We start from the raw sequence: 21,207 nt of genomic DNA, 5'->3' as shown, positions 1-21,207 counted from the left end.
CACCAATTAGATTAAACGACAAAATGAAATTATTTTAAGGACCAATATTAACGTTGACAAAAACAAGTTAAACAACCAATGACCAATACTATAAATTTGAATATTTAAAGACCAAGTCAGTATTTTATTAATACAAGTATACAACTCAAATTCCAGCTCATAATTCCTACATTTTATACTTTCGGTTTTATACACAAAAGTCGTCTAATAAAGTCTTGGAGGACTTAGTAAACTTACCAACATAAATTTTGAATATTTAAAGACCAAAAACGAATTTAAAAGACCAAAAGAACATTTTTCGTAATGCAAATGTAAAAGCGGATAATTTGGCGCGAAATATTCGCATTGAACCGATTTATATCACTTATGTAAACAACATTTCTCATTTTTGCTTCGTTTGAACTCTAATTAAAATCGGGCGGAAAAAAAACAAAAACAAAACAACACATTCACCATTTATATGACTCCAGCCAAAGAGATGTTCATCACAAAACCACAGCTCCTTAAATATTCCTACTACATTTTAACAATCTTGGTTCGATTCATCTTCCTAAAACCCTAGAAAAAATCTAACCAAGGTTCATGGGTAATTGCTGCGGAAGTAAACCCCTAACAGCTTCTGATATCGTCTCGGATCAAAAGCAAGAGACGATTCTTGGGAAGCCATTGGAAGATATCAAGAAGCACTATAGCTTCGGTGACGAACTAGGCAAAGGTAATTTCGGAACAACATACTTGTGCAAAGAGAATTCAACAGGAAAGAGTTACGCTTGCAAATCCATACCTAAGAGAACTCTAAGCAGCGAAGAAGAAAAAGAAGCTGTGAAGACAGAGATTCAAATCATGGATCATGTTTCAGGACAGCCTAACATCGTACAGATCAAAGGTTCCTACGAAGATAATAATTCTATACACATTGTAATGGAATTGTGTGGTGGTGGTGAGTTATTCGACAAGATCGATGCTTTGGTCAAGTCTCATAGCTATTACTCTGAGAAAGATGCTGCTGGAATCTTTAGGTCTATTGTGAATGCTGTGAAGATTTGTCATTCTTTGGATGTCGTTCATCGTGATCTCAAGCCTGAGAACTTCTTGTTCTCTAGTAAAGATGAGAATGCTATGCTTAAAGCTATCGATTTCGGGTGTTCTGTTTACATCAAAGAAGGTGAGCCAAAATTTTTTTTATCTTCGTGTCAATACTCAATAACATAAGCTTGTTTAGAATTCAAGATTTGATCATATTGTCAAGTATACTATTTATAGTAAGTTTGATTCGTCGATATATTTTCAAACTTTACAGGGAAAACTTTTGAGAGAGTTGTTGGAAGTAAATACTACATTGCTCCTGAAGTATTAGAGGGAAGCTATGGGAAAGAAATCGACATTTGGAGTGCTGGTGTTATTTTATACATCCTACTGAGCGGCGTACCGCCATTTCAAACTGGTAAAACCTTGAGCTAAATACTTTGAGATGTGTTCTTCTTGAGGAATTGAATCTATAATTGTGTCTACTCTTTGTATTGTAGATGCTGAGATTAAAGAATGCAGGCTTGATTTTGAGAGCCAACCATGGCCTTTGATATCTTTTAAAGCGAAGCACCTTATCGGGAAGATGCTCACCAAAAAACCGAAGGAACGAATCTCTGCTGCAGATGTTCTTGGTAAGCCCTAACTGATTTTTGAAACATTTAAATTGAAAACATGATTGTTAGTGTTTACCAAATGAAGCTTCTAGTGTATTGTTTAGGCCTTAGAGTGACACTATGTGAATCTTGAAGTCTTAAATGTTACAGTCTGAAATGTTAGTGCGAGTTTATGGTTGTGTCTAACTAAAAAATCCTTGTGGTTTGTAGAACATCCATGGATGAAAAGCGAAGCTCCAGATAAGCCTATTGATAATGTTGTCTTATCACGTATGAAGCAATTCCGAGCAATGAACAAGCTTAAGAAGCTTGCTCTTAAGGTAAAATAGTAGCTTCAAGATTATGATCCTCAACTTTGGATTGTGATTTGTGCGTTTGGTTTGAAGGTTATTGCGGAGGGTCTATCGGAAGAGGAGATCAAAGGTCTTAAAACCATGTTTGAGAATATGGATATGGACAAAAGCGGGTCAATCACTTATGAAGAACTCAAAATGGGGCTGAATAGACATGGCTCTAAACTCTCTGAGACTGAAGTTAAGCAACTCATGGAAGCAGTGAGTGTTATCATCATAAGCCACTTCTCTTTACTTCCATTTGTTGATCTTAACAAAAACAAAAAAATGGTAACTTTTTTCTTTTTTGTTCAGGCTGATGTTGATGGGAATGGAACAATTGACTACATAGAGTTTATCTCAGCGACGATGCATAGACACCGTTTGGAACGAGATGAACATTTATACAAAGCATTCCAATACTTTGATAAAGACGGAAGCGGGTAAGTAATGTGTCAAGACCAAGTGTCGTTAGCTCAATGGGTAAAGACCCTAGGCGAAACTTAGAGGTCGCCGGTTCGAGTGACGATTAGGACGAAACTAATATTACATGCTGTGGTTTCGGGTCTGGGGGATTACGGGTTTCGGCCCAGAACCTCCTGGTATTCAAAAAAAAAATTAAAAAAATGTGTCAAGATCGAACCAAAGACTTGAAAATGCAGTGAGATAGATTCTTGAAAACATAAATGTGATATGGCTTTGTTTATACGACAGGCACATAACGAAGGAGGAAGTGGAGATAGCAATGAAAGAGCATGGTATGGGAGATGAAGCTAATGCCAAAGATTTGATTTCAGAATTCGATAAAAACAACGTAAATGGCCCTCTATATATTCCATTAGTGTCCCTTATTTTTAGAGGTTTAACTATTAACTGGTACTGAATCTTGGTTATGAAATTTTGTACAGGATGGAAAAATAGACTATGAGGAGTTTTGTACGATGATGAGAAATGGCATCTTGCAACCACAAGGGAAACTTGTTGGGATCCACATATAAAAGCTCTGTTTTTTGTTTCACCCAAAATCGGTTTTGTTAAACCCGAACTAAACCGGAGAAAACAGAGGTGATAGTAGTTTATCTTTGAAATTGTTTGTATGTCTTTCTTGTAATTTTCTTGATCATTGCAAATCTTCTGGCTTTTGACCAAAACATAAATTTGAATATTTAAAAGACCATTGAGTTAGAGACCAAATCCAAATGTACAAAGACCTTGAGAGTTGAGAAATTGAGATGATGATTCTCCATAAAACTTGGGTGGAATTTAGGTGAGTTCCAATAGAAGCTTCAAAAATCCAGATTTGTGCTCACTATCTTTGTGGAGTTAAAACGGCTCTATATGAATCTTGAAGAACTCAAAACTGGGCTAACTAGACTTGGGTCTAGACTCTCTGAAACTGAAGTTAAGTTATCTTCAGCATCTTGGCTTCACTTTCCACAGTTAAGGTTTTGAAAAAGACAAAGCTTGAAACACGTGATGATAACTTTTCAGGCTGACCTGGATTGTAATGGAACAATCGACTACTACGATTTATCTCTGCGACAATGCATAGATACAAATTAGATCGACAAAGCATTCCAACACTTTGATAAAGACAACAGCGGGTAAGTTTCTTCCATTTGCAGTTTACGAATCACGCTCCATCGATCATTTCTTGTGTCAAGAGAATCAAGATTCAAATGTGTGTAACTATTTTGAGGCACCAATGTTAATATGTTGGTTATACAACAGGCACATAACTAGAGATGAGTTGGAAAGTGCAATGAAAGAATATGGAATGGGAGATGAAGCTAGCATCAAAGAAGTTATATCCGAAGTTGATACCGACAATGTAAGTTGCACTCTCCAACATATAGCCAACATCTCAAACATTAAACAGGTTCTTGAAACCTTGTAATAAACTCTGTTACAGGATGGAAGAACAGTGTAAGCGTAGTTGATACACTGTCTCATATTGTTCTTCTATCTTCTCTGTGTTTGAACAGAGTTATTTATCCTTCTCCTTAGTTAGTCTGAAACTGAGTTTGAGATTCTGTCATGTCTTAGTTCTTTGTAACAATAACAAGTTTACTTCTTTTTTTGGTATTTTTCTTGAGAACTTGCTTAATCCTTATGAAGACCTTAAGAGAGTAAAAATCCTTTTGCTATATTTTTATCATTTAGATGATTAATCGTATATTATTGGTCTAAAACCGTCACATGCTTTGTATCATTTTATCTGTTTATAACAGGTTTGGAATATTTTAACAAAAGAGTTTATGATTTGGTAATCTGTCAGTAAGCTGGATATGTTCAATATACGTGAGATGCACGAAAGAAGCATTCTTATTTAATGTAGTTTAGTAAATTAAAAATTACAGTAAGACTAGTTTTATTATATTGTTGTTATACTAATAAAGAAAGTTGTAAGAATTATTGAAAACGACAAAAGTTAAAATATTTAAAGAACCAATATTAACGTTGACCAAAAAACCCAAAGACCAATACTATATATTTAAAATTTTAAAGAAACCAATTCGGTATTTTATTACAAAAGTCGTCTAATAAGCAAACTGACCAATATAAATTATGAATATTTAAAGACCAAACCAAAATTCACTATTTATATGACTCCAGGCAAAGATAGGTTCATCATAAATTCACCATTAATGTTGTTAACTTGTTATGCGTGGGCATTGGGTATTCGTTCGGTTCTTTTTTTTTCGGCTATCGAATCTATCTGGGTAGGGAATTGAGAACTATTGTAAAAAATCCGGTTTGGTTTCAGTTAGGATTCAGATTAGTTCGGTTATTTTAGTAAAAATGCAAAAATATTCAAAATATATTTAGGTTCGGATCGGATTTGGAGGTTTTATTCATATATACTCAAATCTACCCGAAATATCCGATTATCCAAAAATATGTTTGTTACTTTTTACCTAAATATAACTAAATTTAATCAAAATACTTAAATTATCTAAGAGAAAATTATAACATTGGTTACTTTTATCTTAAATAAATCAAAATATATATGAATTATTAAAAAAATCTAATATATTTGGATTTATAATTTTAATTTTGGATATTTAAAGTATTATAAAAATATATATAATCAATATTTTTAAGTTTACATTTATATTTGGATACCCACATGTATTAGATTCGGTTTGGGTTTGGTTCAGATTTTTTAGGATAATAAGGTCTAAGACCTATTCAAATAATTCTAAAAATTCGGATTCGAATTCGGTTCAGTTATTTTTCGGTTCGAATATTCGGTTCAAGGTCAAGGCCTATTAAAAACTACCAATTGTGTAAAATGTCTTCGAGGACTAAGTCAATTTATATAAAGAAATGACCAATTTCAATATTTAAAGACCAAAATCTTAAATTTAATATTGCCACTTGCCTGGAAGAACAATAAAACAAATTCGAACTAAAGAGATTATATAACAAATCTGCTTCAGCCAAAAGAGATTAAAGAGACCCATTTCCAAAAATCTCACACTTTTAAGGTTTTATTCTCAAAGAGATGGGTTGCTTCAGCAGTAAGGAGCTACAACAATCGAAAAGAACCATTCTTGAGAAACCTTTAGTTGACATCACAAAGATTTATATCCTCGGGGAGGAATTGGGTAGAGGTAATTTCGGTCTAACCCGAAAGTGCGTTGAGAAATCTACAGGTAAGACATTCGCCTGCAAAACCATTCTCAAGACAAAGCTAAAGGACGAAGAATGTGAAGAAGACGTGAAGAGAGAGATTCGGATTATGAAGCAATTGTCTGGAGAACCAAACATTGTCGAGTTCAAGAATGCTTACGAGGACAAAGATTCTGTACATATTGTTATGGAATATTGTGGTGGTGGAGAGTTATACGACAAGATCCTAGCTTTGTACGATGTTGGGAAGTCTTACTCGGAGAAAGAAGCTGCTGGAATCATTAGGTCGATTGTGAATGTTGTGAAGAATTGCCATTACATGGGTGTGATGCATCGTGATCTAAAGCCTGAGAATTTCTTGCTTACGAGTAACGATGACAATGCTACGGTCAAAGTTATTGACTTTGGGTGTTCTGTGTTCATTGAAGAAGGTCAGCTCCGAGAGATTCCTTTCTTTGACTGCGTTTGATAGGGCTTTAGTCATGACTCATGAACAAAATTTGGTGACTTTTGTTCCTATGCATAGAGATTGGGACTCAAAGAGGTTGATCTTTGATAGAATCATCTTAGGAGTTTGGTAGTTTTGGATTTGTTATGTAACTCTTTGCTTTAGTCATGGACAAAATTTGGTGACTTTTGTTCCAATGCTTAGAGATGAAACCAAAACTGAGTTTAAAGGTTGATTTTTTGACAGAATCACCTTAGTAGTTGGTAGTTTTGGATTTGGTATGTAACATTTTTGAATCTATAAGATTTGTCTTGCACACGTCTCTTTAGTTTGCTTCAGTCATGAGCAAAATTTGTTTACTTTTGTACCAATGCGTTGAAATTTGGATTTGGTGACTGTTAAGTATCAAGAATCGGGTTTTACATTGTCTTTTGTTGTTACAGATTGTTTTCAAGTATACCATATTTAGTTAGTTTTGTTCTTGGTTTCATATGATTGATTTGATGCATTGTTTTCTGAAACCAACAAATACAGGAAAAGTATACCAGGATTTAGCTGGGAGTGATTACTACATTGCTCCTGAAGTGTTACAGGGAAATTACGGTAAAGAAGCGGACATTTGGAGTGCAGGGATTATATTATACATCCTACTCTGTGGCAAATCTCCCTTTGTGAAAGGTTCAAACTTAAAAAGCTAACTGGATTCTTCTTCTTCTTGGGGGTTGATTTTTTATTTATATGTAATCTATTGTATGTAGAACCTGAGGGACAGATGTTCAATGAGATTAAGAGTTTGGAAATCGACTACAGCGAGGAACCATGGCCTCTTAGAGATTCAAGGGCAATACATCTTGTCAAGAGGATGCTTGATAGAAACCCCAAGGAACGAATCTCTGCTGCAGAGGTTCTTGGTAAGTTCCTTTCTTTCTCTTTTCAAGATTGTTCTAGAGCCAACACAAATATATATATCTGGATCCAAAAGAAGCTTCAAGGATCCAGAATTGTGCTCACTATGTTTGTGGAGGGCTTGTTTCCTCAAAAGAAATTCCATTGTTTAGACTATGTGAATATTGAAATCTTGTTCTTGTTTTGTCTGTAATGCTCCTTGTTGTATATAGGACATCCTTGGATGAAAGAAGGAGAAGCTTCGGATAAGCCTATTGATGGCGTTGTTTTATCCCGTTTGAAGAGATTTCGAGATGCGAACAAGTTTAAGAAGGTAGTTCTAAAGGTAAAGAGTGAACCATTCCCTATTCTTGCTACTACCTCCTAAGTATTATCTTAAACAGCTTACTAATATGTGATTTTCCTAGTCACTGGAAACATATCATACCCTGGGAAATGATCCATCTTCCTATCTTTGTCTATGAAGCATCGATTTATGATGTGTGTGTCTGATTTGCAGTTTATTGCAGCAAATCTATCAGAAGAGGAAATCAAAGGTCTTAAGACACTGTTCACCAACATAGATACTGACAAAAGTGGAAATATTACTCTTGAAGAACTCAAAACAGGTCTTACTAGACTTGGATCTAACCTCTCTAAAACCGAAGTGGAGCAACTCATGGAAGCTGTGAGTTGATTACTTATTGCATCGGACTTGTCTTTAAAGAAAAAATATAACTTTGTAACACATAATGATTAACTTCTCAGGCTGATATGGATGGTAATGGAACAATCGACATAGACGAGTTTATTTCTGCAACGATGCATAGATACAAATTGGATAGAGATGAACATGTGTACAAAGCATTCCAACACTTTGACAAAGACAACGACGGGTATGTTTCTTCCACTTTTTGCTTATTAGTCGAATAATGTTTTTGAACTAAAATGTGAAATGCTTGACAATACAATAGGCACATAACGAAGGAAGAGTTGGAGATGGCGATGAAGGAGGATGGTGCGGGAGATGAAGGTAGCATCAAACAAATCATAGCCGATGCTGATACCGATAATGTAAGTTGGTCAATACATCAAACATGAAACATCAGACCGGTTTTTTTCGAAACACTGTTAAGTAATGAACAACTCTGTTACAGGATGGAAAAATAAACTTTGAGGAATTCCGCACAATGATGAGAACTGAGAGCAGCTTGCAGCCAGAAGGGGAACTTCTTCCGATCATCAATTGAATAATACATATTTGCATGCTTTAAGGTATTGAATAATACATATTTGTATGGTTTAGTTTGATCTGTTTAATCCACATTTTTTGTTTGTCAAGGTTGTAAAATCCAATTAAAAAGAATTCATTCTTTTGGTATATTTGTGATTCCTTATAAAGTGTGTTGTAGTTTTATAGATACTTGACCTAAGGAATTGAGAAATACAAACATCAAAAATATTCAGAGAATTCAATAGAATATTTCGGACGCTCTACGTTTTAGGGTTTCTTTCACAATTTGCCTTGGCGTTTAAGGTAACCTAACTGAGAAAGGTTTCTTGTTATTCAATAAACCATCTCTCTGCTACAGCGAGTGTCAATGGCTCTCATCTTCCATTAGCGACGATGCATAGACACAGATTGGAACGAGATGAACATTTTCAGAAAGCATTGTTGATAAAGACAACAACGGTTTGCAGCCACAAGGGAAACTTCTTCGTATCCATTGATCATTAAGCTCTGTAATTGTTTCACTAAATAGTGGTTTTCCGGTTTTGGTAAACCCAAAGATTCAAAGCTAAACCGGAGAAAACAGAGGCCTTTTCTCTTGTAAATTTCTTGATCATTGCAAACCTTTCTAGCTGAAACAGAGTTTTTCTTTTGACCGAACCGAATGTACCGGACCGAAATATCCGAAACCGAATGGATATAAACCGAAATATTTTGGATAACCGAAAATATCCGAAATATAAATAAATTTCAAAAGTATTAGTTATTTCTAAACTAAATAAATAAAAATACTTGAGAATATATATAAAATAGTAAAAATATTCGAAAATAACCAAAAATTATCCTATTATCCGAAAATAACTGAATTATCCGACAATATTCAAAGTAAAATAACCGAATGGATACTATTTTTTAAGAGCAAAAGAACCGAAACCGAAACCTAACTTTCAAAATAACCGAATGGATTCTAAACTTTAGAACCGAAAAAAACGATAACCGAATGGATAACCGAACGCCTAGGACTGATAATATGAATTTAAATATTCTAAAGACCATTGACTTAAAGACCAAATCATTGTAAACCCTCTAGCTGCACCAGAGTGTTTGCTTTTGACCAACTATGTGAATTTAAATATTTTAAAGAACATTGACTTAAAGACCAAATCCACAAATGTACGAGTTCAGAATTGAGATGATGATTCTCCATAAACCTCCATCTTCTGAAATCTTACATTTTGACAATCTGACTTCCTCGAAGTTCATCTTCTTTAAACCAGAAAAGTCTCTGAAAACTCTCAATGGGTTGCTACAGCAGTAAGAACCTAAAACAATCAAAAAGAACCATTCTTGAGAAACCATTCGTTGACATCGGAAAGGTTTACATCCTCGGGGATGAATTGGGTCAAGGCCAATTCGGTATAACTCGAAAATGCGTTGAGAAGACTTCAGGTAAGACTTACGCCTGCAAGACCATTCTCAAGACGAATCTAAAGAGTAGAGAAGATGAAGAAGCCGTGAAGAGAGAGATTCGTATCATGAAGCATTTGTCTGGAGAACCGAACATTGTTGAGTTCAAGAAAGCTTACGAGGACAGAGATTCTGTACATATTGTTATGGAATATTGTGGTGGTGGAGAGTTATTCAAAAAGATCGAAGCTTTGTCCAAAGATGGAAAGTCTTACTCCGAGAAAGAAGCTGTTGAAATCATTAGGCCGATTGTGAATGTTGTCAAGAATTGTCATTACATGGGTGTGATGCTTCGTGATCTAAAGCCTGAGAATTTCTTGCTCTCCAGTACCGATAAGAATGCTACGGTCAAAGCTATCGACTTCGGGTGTTCTGTTTTCATTGAAGAAGGTTAGCTTCGAGATTCCTTTCTTTGATTGCCTTTGATTGGTTTTGGTACTGGAGTATGTTGGTTTGTGTCTTGTGTTTTAAATTTGGTGACTTTTGGTTCCTGTGCCTAGAGATTGCGACTCAAAAATGAGTTTAGAGGTTGATCTTTAATAGAATCCATCTTAGGAGTATATAAGAAATGTTTTGTATGTATAAGATTGGTCTTGCACAAGTCTCTTTAGTTTGAGAAAATTTGGTTACTTTGGTTCAAATGCGTATAGAGTTGGATTTGGTGACTCATACAAGAATCAGGTTTTGATGTATTTTTTGTCTAAACCAACAAAAACAGGAGAAGTACACCGGAAATTCGCTGGGAGTGCTTACTACATTGCTCCTGAAGTGTTACAGGGAAAATACGGTAAAGAAGCGGACATTTGGAGTGCAGGGATTATATTGTACATCCTACTCTGCGGCAAACCTCCCTTTGTGACAGGTTCAAACTTAAAAAGCTAACATAAATGTTCTTCTTCTTGGGGTTTGCTTTGTTATATATACGTATCTATTGTATGTATATTGTAGAACCTGAGGCACAGATGTTCTCTGAGATAAAGAGTGCCAAAATCGACGTTGACAGCGAATCATGGAAGTTTATAGATGTGAAGGCAAAACATCTTGTCAATAGGATGCTTAACAGAAACCCCAAGGAACGAATCTCTGCTGCAGAGGTTCTTGGTAAGTTCGTTTATGACTGTTCTATCTTTTTGAGATTCTAAAGCAATCAAATTAGATTGTTAAGTTTAGGTGAGTTCCAAAAGAAAGAAGCTTCAAGAATTCAGAATTGTGCTCACTATGTTTTGTTGAGGGCTTGTGTATGTTAATCTTGAAGTCTTGTTTCTTGTTATGTCTGTAATGTATATAGGACATCCTTGGATGAAAGACGGAGAAGCTTCAGATAAGCCTATTGATGGCGTTGTTTTATCTCGATTGAAGCAATTTCGAGATATGAACAAGCTAAAGAAAGTAGCTCTAAAGGTAAAGAGTAACCATTCCCGATTCTTGCTACCTCTTCCTATCTTCAGTTAATGATGTGTGCGTCTGATTTTTTTGCAGGTTATTGCAGCAAATCTATCGGAAGAGGAAATCAAAGGTCTTAAAACACTGTTCACCAACATTGATACCGACAAAAGTGGCACAATCACTCTTGAAGAACTCAAAACAGGTCTTACTAGACTTGGATCTAACCTCTCTAAAACCGAAGTGGAGCAACTCATGGAAGCTGTGAGTTGATTGATTACTCATTGCATCCGACTTGTCTTTAAAGAAAAATATATAACTTTGTAACACATAATTATAAACTTCTCAGGCTGATGTGGATGGTAATGGAACAATCGACATAGACGAGTTTATCTCTGCCACGATGCATAGATATAGATTGGATAGAGATGATCATGTGTACCAAGCATTCCAACACTTTGACAAAGACAATGACGGGTAAGTTTCTTCCACTTTAGCTTATCACTACTATAAAGTTAAAACTGAAATATGAAATGCAATAGGCACATAACCAAGGAAGAGTTGGAGATGGCAATGAAAGAGCATGGTGTGGGAGATGAAGTTAGCATCAAACAAATCATAACCGAAGTTGATACCGATAATGTAAGTTGGTCCAATCCAATACATCAAACATTAGACCCGTTTTTCGAAACATAGTAAGTAATGAACAACTTTGTTACAGGATGGGAAAATAAACTTTGAGGAATTCCGCACAATGATGAGAAGTGGCAGCAGCTTGCAGCCACAAAGGGAGCTTCTTCCGATCAAGTGAATCATATTGTGCTCTTCTTCTTGAATAACGGTTTAGGGAAGAAGTCCTAAACCGGAGAAAACCAAAGTGAAAGTTTTAGTTTGATCTGTTGAAACTTTCACGTGAGTTGCAAGTAACACACTTGTAAATCCACTTAAAAGAAGTCATTCTTTTTGTATTTGTTTTCCTTATTAAGTGTGATATACTTAATATTTGAAAATATGGTATCAATTAATTTATTGATTTATTTATATTTTTCAATCATAAATAACCGACAACATGAATTGCAATGATGAGAAGTGGCAGCAGCAAGCAGGCAGAAGGGGAACTTCTTCCAATCAATAGAATCATATGATGTTGTTTTTGTGTGTAAGTGTAACCCACAATAACGGTTTAGGGAAGAAGAGCTAAACCGGTGAAAACCATAGTGAGATTAATTAGTTTGATCATTTATGTGTTGGAAACTCTCTAGTCTTGTCCTTGGCTTCTTGTAAGTTGCAAGTAATGCACTTTCTTGTAAGATCCACTTAAAAGAAGTCATTCTTTTGGTATTTGTGTTCCTTATAAAGTGTGTTATACTTATTTTTGTAATATGGTTTCATATACTTCGGAAATAAACAGTAAGTTGGCTTCTCTTCGATTTAATCTTCTTAAAACCTTAAACCTTACAAAGATTCAAATCATGGATCATGTTTCAGGACAGCCTAACATCGTACAAATCAAAGGTTCTTAGGAGGATAAGAATTATATACACATTGTAATGGAATTGTGTGGTGCTGTAGAGTTAGAATACTATGCTTTAAGCTATCAAGAAGGTGAGCCAAAGAGATTAGTGGATTGGGACATGAACATCAATCCTCCTCCTCTTTCTTGGATTCACTGCTTTGGTTACTTCCTCTGCTGCTTTGCTTACTTCCGTTGCTGCTGCTTGTTTTCTTCAACTACAATTGCTTGCTTTTGTTCATCTGCTGCTGCTTCGTTTTCTTCATCGTCCTCATCGCCATCATCATCATTGTCTAACCCGAAATCCCCAACATCTTGTATCTCAACAGCCTCCTGATTTCCGTTTCCCCCATTTCCTCCTACATTACCCTCACCATTTCCTCCTCCATCATCCCCACCATTTCCTACTCCATTACCCCCATTACCACATCCACCATCCCCACCATTTCCTCCTCCATTATCACCTTTGTTTGTGTCTATTAAGAAAATCCGCTGAAGCTTTTCATTTTGTTTCCACTCTGCACAAATAGAACATATCTCCACCATCTGTACACCACACCTAAAGAAACCAACAACCAATACAATAAATAAACTATGTAATTCAGAATGTGCATAGTAGAATGTGCATCAAATTCAGAATCACTCAAAATAAATATGCAACTATTTGAGAAAGAAAAAACTTTGGGTGTTCTATCTTCATTCAAGAAGTTCAGCTCCGAGATTCCTTTCTTTGACTGCGTTTGATAGGTTTTGGATCTGATTATGTTAGTTTGTGTCAGTTTCATTTAGTCATGAGCAAATTTGGTGACTTTTTGGTTCCTATGCATAGAGGTTGATCTTTAGTATGATAGAATTGGGTTTATGTTTTATCATTGCCAGAGGTTTATCTTTTAATTGAATCATCTTAGGAGTTTGATAGTTTTGGATTATATAAATGTTTTGAAAAATGTACAAGATTTGTTTTGATGCGAAAATTTGGTTACTTTTGTTCAAATGCGTATACATTTGGATTTATATGTATGTTTTGGAGTGTATGGATTATATTGTACATCCTACTTTGTGGCAAACTTCCCTTTGTTATCTAGTAGATTTTACTTGCACAATCAAGAAGAAAGCTTCGGCTTGGGGAGCTTGTTCAGCCAGCGTGGAAGCACTAACTGTGTGAAGAAGACATGGTGAGAATAGTCATACATGGTAAATCGCATCCATGTACTCTTTACAATTGTTGAATGTCAAGATGCAACCATCCATAGACTTGCTCTTCTTTCCCTCTCTGTGAAGACTAGACGTTTGTGTCCTCAAATTAAACAAGACGAGGGCGTTCTTGTTCCAACTTCACAGGTAAATAATTCATCAAAGTTTATAGGATGCATGACCACTTGGAAATAATCAACCTCACCCTTTGTATTGACGTTCCATGAGAGTTGCCATGAATTAAGATGCTCATTCGTAGAGACCAGCCTCCAAACCCTAATTGCACGTTCTCCTCCATTACTATCACTGTAAACGTTGCAATAGACCACAATTGACAAAAAAGAAAAAAGATGTAAGTGAGATAAAAAAGAAAAAGAGTAAGAGAAGATTGAACTATCGTGAGTTACAAAAACGAAACAGTTTGAGCTTTTGAAATATGGTTTCACAGTGAACGTGGTCGTGATCATGTGAACAATTTTAGGAAATCAGGATCATAGCAAAATAAATATTGAAAAAACAGATTGCATTTTGTGAAAGTTATTTTCCGGTTGCATTTTTTTTTTTTTAATTAATCTTTTGAAAAAACACACAAATAATATGGCAAAAACTGATTGGTTATGTGACTTGTGCTTTATAATATAAAGGATTAACAATAATCTGCATAATAACAAATCATTCACCAAAACCACCCTACTAATTTGTATACAACATTAAATATCTCACACTTATCTTTCTATTCATAGTTTGTATACCCAAACAAAATTAATTTGTGTTCCAAAGTTTATTGAAATCACAAAATATAATTAGGATAATAAACTTTTAAAATTTTGATATCTATAACATTCTCTAATGGGACTATAAATATAGAAAACAATTTTAATGGAAAAAAAAAGAAAGTACAACAATGCTTTTTAATATAAAACCCGCACAGACTCTAGTAGAATAGTAAAAGAGAAGAGTTGAGTGATTGTAAGAAGCAAGGGTTAATGGCAAATATTATATAGAAAATACATCCACTTTTTTTTGTTTTGGTTAGTTAGTGAATTATTGATTTTTGTTGGTTATTGATGCAAAATTTCCTTCTTTTCTTTTTTTTGCTATGGGTGGAATAATCAGAATCTATTTAACATTTTTGAAGTAGATATTTGCTCAAGCTATTTGGATCGGGTTTTAATTGATTTTGACCCAAAAATCTTTGATTCTTTTTTTAAATGATTATTGATTTTAATTATATTCGGATACACCGAATATTCACGAATATCTTCTCATTAGATCTTCCAAAACAACTATAAGAGTTTAATGCGTTACAAAAAATTAAACAAAGTTGGTTAAGATTATTCTTAATTATGCTAACTAATATCCGTAAATAATGCTAACATAAAAATTTATAAAATCGAATAAATAAAGAAAAATAAATAAATGAAAGAATTAGTCAAATTGACGAGAAATAAATAAATCCTCTTCATTAATTTGTAATTGTCATATTTTCATAAAACTTTTGCTTGCTCGAAACCTAATTTTATCATGCTCAAGGACCTATATAATTAACCTCTTAACCAAAGAAAGAAACTCTTTTAGTCATACAAAGCTTTATCCTTCCACTAGCAAATAAACCTTTAAATATGAGATATTTTGATTCGGTTGAAAAACATCTTGCTCGAATTCTCTTTGTTCATCGTGTGTATCTGTCATTCTCTTCTGCTGTGTGTCAAATTTTGAAGCTCGAAATGATTAATTTTGGAAACCATCTGGTATAAACGTAGAAAGAAAACTTAGATCGAGGTTTGAAGAGAATGGAAAGAGTGTGGGAGGTTTAATATGAGTTTTGTTCTTCTTCTGTTTTCAGCCAAAAAGACGAAATCTGGAACCTTTATTCGTAGTTTAATATTTTGTTTGTTTTTTAGACCTTATTTTGTTTATTATAACAAACAAAAATATTTACCACAAATTAACGATAGTTAAAAAATAGCTTTAAATGTAATATTTTTATTTGTCTTTCATTAAGTTTTATTTTAGGTCAGATTGATATTCTGAAATGGACTCGAATTATATGTATTTTAAATAAGAAATTTATAAAAAAGAACAAAATGATATTAGGGGACATGTTTATATGATAAAATAGGTTTGGATGAGACGAGTTTATATGGCGGCATGGGTTTAGATGAGACGGATTTGGATCCATGTTAATTAATATAAGACAATATATATCATTGACGGAATCCTAAAATTAGCAATCAAATTACAACTATACAATTTTAAATAGTAAACAAAACAAACAATAACAATTTTTTGTAGGTCTTAAAAATCAACATTATAGTATATCATAATAAGTATTTATCTTCTTTGACACCTCTAAATGTTAAATCTCTTTTTTTACACATCTAAATGTGTAATTGTAATAGAGTTTAAATTATAATACAAATTAATTATGAATAAAAATTAAAATATTATCACCATGGGTCAAATCTTAGATTATAAAATATTGAGTTATTAATGTCGTAAAGTTACGACTCACTAAAAACCGTACATAATCTTATCGAGATTATTAATCAACACAAACAACAACAAACATTATATACAAAAAAATACTCTATTTTATAAAATAAAATATTTAATATATGGTGTACGGCGGGTCATATCCTAGTTTCATAGTATAGGAAAGGGAAGAGAATTTGGGTAAAAAAATGTCTCATATGTCCCAATTAAATTCGAAACATTAATAGAAATGCGAGCAAATGAAACCATGCCAATTAAAAAAAAAATTATAATAACTTACAAGTAACTTGGGTACAAGTTTGTGTGTTTATTTCCAATATTTTATTCACTTACTCCCAAATGAAAATAGTGGAAATCTCGCTTTTGTTTTGGCCCGTTCTAAATCAAATTGGAAACTTTTACGAAAGAAAAATGCATTTCCGTACGAAAGAAAAATTCAGATGGGATAAGAATTTTGTCAACCATATCCATATGTTACAAGTACAATTATCCAGACTTTTTAGTACAACTGAAGTAGGGTGACAAATGGAGCCATATACAATCTATCCTTTGAATGAGTCCTATTTCCTAATCTTTGTGAGAAGAAACTTAAAACTCGTTAACATTGGTGGGCTTGGCTGATAAACAAAGAAGTAAATTTGCCACACCAAAATTTGAAAATCTCAGAACATCCACTTATACAACACCAAGTCAACAAAAAGGGTCTCTCACCTAAGGAGATTCCAAAGACTAAAGATTAACCAATATTTTGTACATAAACATATCTTTGTATGATGCAAAAACAAAAATTTAACAGATTCTTTGCTGATTAAATATATTCCCGTTTAACAAAAGAATAATAACTATATATAGATTTTCCTTATCATAACTTAATTCCACCAGTAATGTTCTTATAGAAATGAGACTTCTCTCTCTCTTCTCTCTAAAATATTTCAGAGATGAGAGAAGCATCTCCTTTGGCCGACCAAATTTCTTCTAGTTTTGCTGTCCCAATATATAATCGGGTTTTATGTCCAGCATCTCCGACTTCCGGAGTTGTGATGGCTGGCCCTCTGTTTGGCATCATCCGGCTTCTATAAGGAGCGTTGGCCAGCTTCGTCGTTTTTTCTAGTCGTCCGGTGTATGAGGTTCGTATCACGTTTAATATTCGCTGTTTGGTTATTATAAATCCAGTAGATCCGGTTATGTCTCTACTTTTGTTCAATTATTTCGAGGATTAATAGTTCTGCTCCGGTGGCCTCTAACAAGGTTATGTGTTGATAGCTTTGTTGGATCTAGATGTTTCTTTCGATTTAGTTGTCAAGACAGTTCTGCGCCTAAGTTAGCTGGTTAAAAGCTCAGTATATTGATGTTTTGTCCTCCATACTCGTGATTGCCATAATCGGTGAGAAAAAAGAAGATTCGTTGTTCGGCTTCGTTTTCCGACGACGTTCTATGATTCACCGTGATTTGAAGTCTCATCCAGCAGAGATTGTGGAAGTAACACGTGTCCTCAGCTTATCTTTATGATTCTGACACGTTCCTTGAACTGTATCTCTAATGGGCCTATTTCATGGCTGTCTGTTATGGGCTTTTATGCCCTTTGTAGCTTTATTCAGAAAGTTCAAATGGAGACATATCAATAAAATAATACTTATGAGAAAAAGAAAAAAAAACTTAATTCCACCATATATTGCAAGTGCTTTGTACTCAGATTCTATTAATCAATAAATCAGTTGTATGCGTTAAAAATATATATATATATATATATATATACCTTTTAAAATTGTATAATTTCCTTGTAGATAAGCACATAATTCCTTCTCCTATTAAGGATAGGACTAGCCTGGAGTTTTAATAAATACTACTTGAATTAAAGAATTTGTGATATTAAATAGTGATACGTACAAAATATTCAGAGGATTCAATTACTTGGGAACGAGAGAGGATATTTAGGGTTACTCTGATTCGATTGGTAGATCGGTCCGGTTGGAACATAACCGTTTTGGCTCGGTTGATCACACGATTCTTTTCACAATTTTCCTTGGGGCTCAAGGTAACCTAATTGCGCAGGAAACACGAAACCTTGTTCTTCAAGAATCCATCTCTCTGATACAGCGAACGTCAATGGCTTTCTCTAAGCGTGTGTACCGGTCACTACCATTTGAGTTAGTAGAAGAAATACTTAAGAAGACTCCTGCTGAATCTTTAAACCGATTCAAATCTACGTGCAAGCAATGGTACGGCATCATCACCTCCAAGAGGTTCATGTACAATCACTTGGATCACTCTCCGGAACGATTCATAAGAATCGATGATCATAAGACAGTTCAAATCATGGATCCGATGACCGGAATCTTTTCAGATTCACCAGTCCCAGACGTGTTTCGCTCTCCACATTCGTTTGCTTCTATGGTTCACTGCGATGGACTAATGCTATGTATATGTAGTGATTCGAGTTACGAACGAACAAGAGAGGCCAATCTCGCAGTTTGGAATCCGGTAACGAAGAAAATCAAATGGATCGAACCGTTGGACTCTTACTATGAAACTGATTACTTTGGGATTGGATACGACAACACATGTCGTGAAAACTACAAGATCGTGAGGTTCTCTGGTCCTATGTCCTTTGATGATACAGAGTGCGAGATATATGAGTTTAAGTCTGATTCGTGGAGAACTCTTGATACTAAGTATTGGGATGTATATACTCAGTGCAGAGGTGTGTCAGTGAAGGGTAATATGTATTGGATTGCTGATACTAAAGAGAAGTTTATTCTACGTTTTGATTTCTCCATGGAAACTTTCAAGAACGTATGTGTTTGTCCTCCTATAGGGTGTACTGGACGATTAGGCTGTTTCAGTGGAGATAGACTCCCTTTATTACTACAAGATACAGACTTTGGTGGAGAAGAAGAAGTGTCAACGGACATTGCGGTGTGGCTGACAAACAAGTTGAGTGATGAAGTTGTTTCGTTTACCAAGTATTTTAACGTCACTAGCCCTCATCTTCCGTTGTTACAGTGCCATGGTGATATGGCTCGTCCAGGATACTTCATTGGAGATCACAAAAATATCTTGGCATGGTGCGAGGGAGAAGTAGAGGAAGATGATAAATGGTATACTTGCATCACTCTTTACCAAATTGATCAATGTGGGATCAGAAAGCAAATTGAGACAGGACGACATAGATCGTTTCGCTACCTTGACCCGTTTATTTGTAGCTATGTTTATGTTCCAAGTCTGATTCCAGTTCCAGAATAAGAGTCTAGGGTTGTTTCTTGTTCTTCTCTTCTTTGTGTGTTGTTTATTGTTGATCCTTGAAGAATCATCCATGTACCTTGTATTTTGAAATCAACTATGTTAATGCACTAAATTCATTGCAGATGTTATATATTGACATAGACTATTGTGATGATCTTGAATAACATTCTGTGGAGATAGACTCTCTTTGTTACTACAATATGGTGAAGAAGTGTCAAGGGCTATTGAAGTGTGGGTGACAAACGAGTTAAGTGATGGAATTGTTTCGTTTACCAAATATTGGCTCGTCCGGGATACTCCATTGGCAAGCACAGAAATATCATGGCATGGTGCGAGCTAGGGAGATGCCGAAGAAGATGAAGAACATAAATGGTATACTTGCATCACAGATGATAAGTGCTTTACTTGCACAACAGATGATGAGTGCTATACTTGCATCACTCTTTACCACATTGATGAAGGTGGAGTAAGAAAACAAATTGAGACAGGACGACATGAAGAGTCACGGTACAGTAACCCGTTTATTTGTAGCTATGTGTATGTTCCAAGTGTTATTCCGGTTCCAGAATAAGAAAGAGGGTTGTTTTGTGTTCTTAATACTCTGGTTTTCTTCTTCTTTGTGTTTCTTGTTCCTTGTACCATGTATTTTGAAATCAACTATACATATGTTATTATTGAGATACACTACTGGTTTTGGATTCTGTAATGATCTTGACAAGTTTTACGTTTTGGTCTAAAGTAGTATGTGTACTCCCTTGGCCGAGGTTATGCGATGGTGACTGGCCAGTATCTAGAAATCCCTTGGCCATGGTGTGAGCTCGTAGGTTTAGGAGAAAAAAACAAAATCTGTAAATGGATGGAAACAAAAAGTTTCTGTTTCTTGTAAAGATTAGAAGAAAATACGTCAATCTGAATCAAATGGATAAACTTGCAAGTTGTGAATGGATAAAATACTTGTGTTTGTTATCCTTGTAGTTTTCAAGAATCTGCAACAAGTAGCACATGGAAATATCAGGGAACGTCGTGGCAAGAAACATTAGAGGCAAAAGTTGGGAAATGTAACACTCTGTATCAGAATCCAAGAAATCAATCTAAGTAGTCACCTTTTCAAATTTGGAAGCCATCCAACGAACACCAACCGATGAATGAGCCATAGCGCAAGATATGTATGGCATTAAAAGTGACACCATAGGGCTCTGGTTATCCTGAATAGATTCACACATAGATTCGAGTGTTAGACACAACAGTTAACTAGTAACGATGCAAGTTTTATCCAAAGAGAAGAACTAATTAATACATTTTTACAAGCAGGAAGGATCACACTTTCAAATAGTTGATAAAGAGCATCTCTCACTAGACTATCATCATCCATAATTCGTTCCCTAAGTTTCTGAATGATAGCATATTTATGTGACTGCAGCTCTGCTGGATGGTTCTTCAAAAGGTCTTTGAGACCATTTAATGCATCTACACAGACCAAAATCTAAAATTGATCAACATAGCAAAGCAAACCATTATATTTTCCTCAACCAAGTACCTTTGCGAAGTTTGGCATTGCAATGTGAAGTTTGTGGCAGAAGATCCTTCAAGGTCAAGCCTTTCTTACTTGTAGCTAAGCCACTCTTTTCAGCTGCCACATTTTGCTCAGCAAGTATCATTGCTGCAGCAGTTTCAACTTTCAACCATAAGCAGAGAGAGCTAGGCTTAATAAAGGATGCAAAAACACTGATCATCTA

The 21,207-nt window shown here is 34.9% G+C and overlaps 5 protein-coding genes and 2 pseudogenes across 12 annotated transcripts; 5 read left to right on the top strand and 2 right to left on the bottom strand.

Moving 5' to 3' along the window:
- Positions 1–480: 480 nt before the first annotated feature.
- On the top strand, positions 481–3,163 carry CPK22 (calcium-dependent kinase-like protein; the record flags this gene model as incomplete). 4 transcript variants are annotated; one of them, NM_001340498.1, is made up of 9 exons in its annotated part: positions 583–715; positions 758–1,165; positions 1,301–1,444; positions 1,527–1,661; positions 1,854–1,963; positions 2,030–2,197; positions 2,291–2,418; positions 2,690–2,789; positions 2,884–3,081. In NM_001340498.1, the coding sequence occupies 9 exons, from the start codon at positions 583–585 to the stop codon at positions 2,971–2,973; spliced, it is 1,416 nt and encodes a 471-aa protein (NP_001329213.1). The 4 variants fall into 4 exon arrangements, with proteins under 4 accessions (NP_001329214.1, NP_001329213.1, NP_001319866.1 ...); NM_001340497.1 differs by having other exon boundaries at positions 481–1,165; positions 2,884–3,163; NM_001340496.1 differs by having other exon boundaries at positions 583–1,165; positions 1,488–1,661; positions 2,884–2,973.
- Positions 3,164–5,364: 2,201 nt separating this feature from the next.
- Positions 5,365–8,432, top strand: CPK27 (calcium-dependent protein kinase 27). Its single transcript, NM_116708.3, has 8 exons — positions 5,365–6,042; positions 6,594–6,737; positions 6,818–6,970; positions 7,178–7,290; positions 7,465–7,632; positions 7,713–7,840; positions 7,919–8,018; positions 8,102–8,432. Exons 1-8 carry the CDS (start codon positions 5,484–5,486, stop codon positions 8,192–8,194), a joined length of 1,458 nt encoding a protein of 485 aa, NP_192379.2. The 5' UTR covers positions 5,365–5,483; the 3' UTR covers positions 8,195–8,432.
- Positions 8,433–9,348: 916 nt separating this feature from the next.
- On the top strand, positions 9,349–12,122 carry CPK31 (calcium-dependent protein kinase 31). Its single transcript, NM_148230.3, has 8 exons — positions 9,349–10,032; positions 10,361–10,504; positions 10,591–10,743; positions 10,931–11,043; positions 11,122–11,289; positions 11,375–11,502; positions 11,568–11,667; positions 11,747–12,122. The coding sequence occupies exons 1-8, from the start codon at positions 9,474–9,476 to the stop codon at positions 11,834–11,836; spliced, it is 1,455 nt and encodes a 484-aa protein (NP_680596.2). The 5' UTR covers positions 9,349–9,473; the 3' UTR covers positions 11,837–12,122.
- Positions 12,123–12,725: 603 nt separating this feature from the next.
- On the bottom strand, positions 12,726–14,030 carry AT4G04693 (annotated as a pseudogene). Its single transcript has one exon.
- Positions 14,031–17,007: 2,977 nt separating this feature from the next.
- On the top strand, positions 17,008–17,949 carry AT4G04692 (annotated as a pseudogene). Of its 2 annotated transcripts, one of them has the most exons (2): positions 17,008–17,355; positions 17,492–17,949. The 2 variants fall into 2 exon arrangements; another variant differs by having other exon boundaries at positions 17,008–17,949.
- Positions 17,950–18,334: 385 nt separating this feature from the next.
- On the top strand, positions 18,335–19,471 carry AT4G04690 (F-box and associated interaction domains-containing protein; the record flags this gene model as incomplete). The annotated part of the gene is made up of 1 exon (NM_116707.1): positions 18,335–19,471. One exon carries the CDS (start codon positions 18,335–18,337, stop codon positions 19,469–19,471), a length of 1,137 nt encoding a protein of 378 aa, NP_567270.1.
- Positions 19,472–20,063: 592 nt separating this feature from the next.
- AT4G04680 (Rix1 complex component) lies at positions 20,064–21,204 on the bottom strand (the record flags this gene model as incomplete). 2 transcript variants are annotated; one of them, NM_116706.3, is made up of 5 exons in its annotated part: positions 20,064–20,380; positions 20,426–20,537; positions 20,607–20,676; positions 20,769–20,938; positions 21,009–21,204. In NM_116706.3, the coding sequence occupies 5 exons, from the start codon at positions 21,202–21,204 to the stop codon at positions 20,143–20,145; spliced, it is 786 nt and encodes a 261-aa protein (NP_567269.2). The 2 variants fall into 2 exon arrangements, with proteins under 2 accessions (NP_567269.2, NP_001328039.1); NM_001340495.1 differs by having other exon boundaries at positions 20,143–20,317; positions 20,426–20,457; positions 20,575–20,676.
- Positions 21,205–21,207: the final 3 nt, after the last annotated feature.

Source organism: Arabidopsis thaliana, chromosome 4, assembly GCF_000001735.4.
Source record: "Arabidopsis thaliana chromosome 4, partial sequence".
NCBI classification, from domain to species: domain Eukaryota; kingdom Viridiplantae; phylum Streptophyta; class Magnoliopsida; order Brassicales; family Brassicaceae; genus Arabidopsis; species Arabidopsis thaliana.
This window is presented reverse-complemented; position numbering and strand designations above follow the sequence as displayed.

Coding starts and splice junctions, on each gene's coding strand:
- CPK27 (NM_116708.3), top strand. CDS start 5,484: ATGGGTTGCTTCAGCAGTAAGGAGCTACAACAATCGAAAAGAACCATT. Junction 7,291..7,464: donor TTAAGAAGGTAGTTCTAAAG/GTAAAGAGTGAA, acceptor TCTGATTTGCAG/TTTATTGCAGCAAATCTATC. Junction 7,633..7,712: donor TGGAGCAACTCATGGAAGCT/GTGAGTTGATTA, acceptor TTAACTTCTCAG/GCTGATATGGATGGTAATGG.
- CPK31 (NM_148230.3), top strand. CDS start 9,474: ATGGGTTGCTACAGCAGTAAGAACCTAAAACAATCAAAAAGAACCATT. Junction 10,033..10,360: donor TTCTGTTTTCATTGAAGAAG/GTTAGCTTCGAG, acceptor CAACAAAAACAG/GAGAAGTACACCGGAAATTC. Junction 10,744..10,930: donor CTCTGCTGCAGAGGTTCTTG/GTAAGTTCGTTT, acceptor TAATGTATATAG/GACATCCTTGGATGAAAGAC.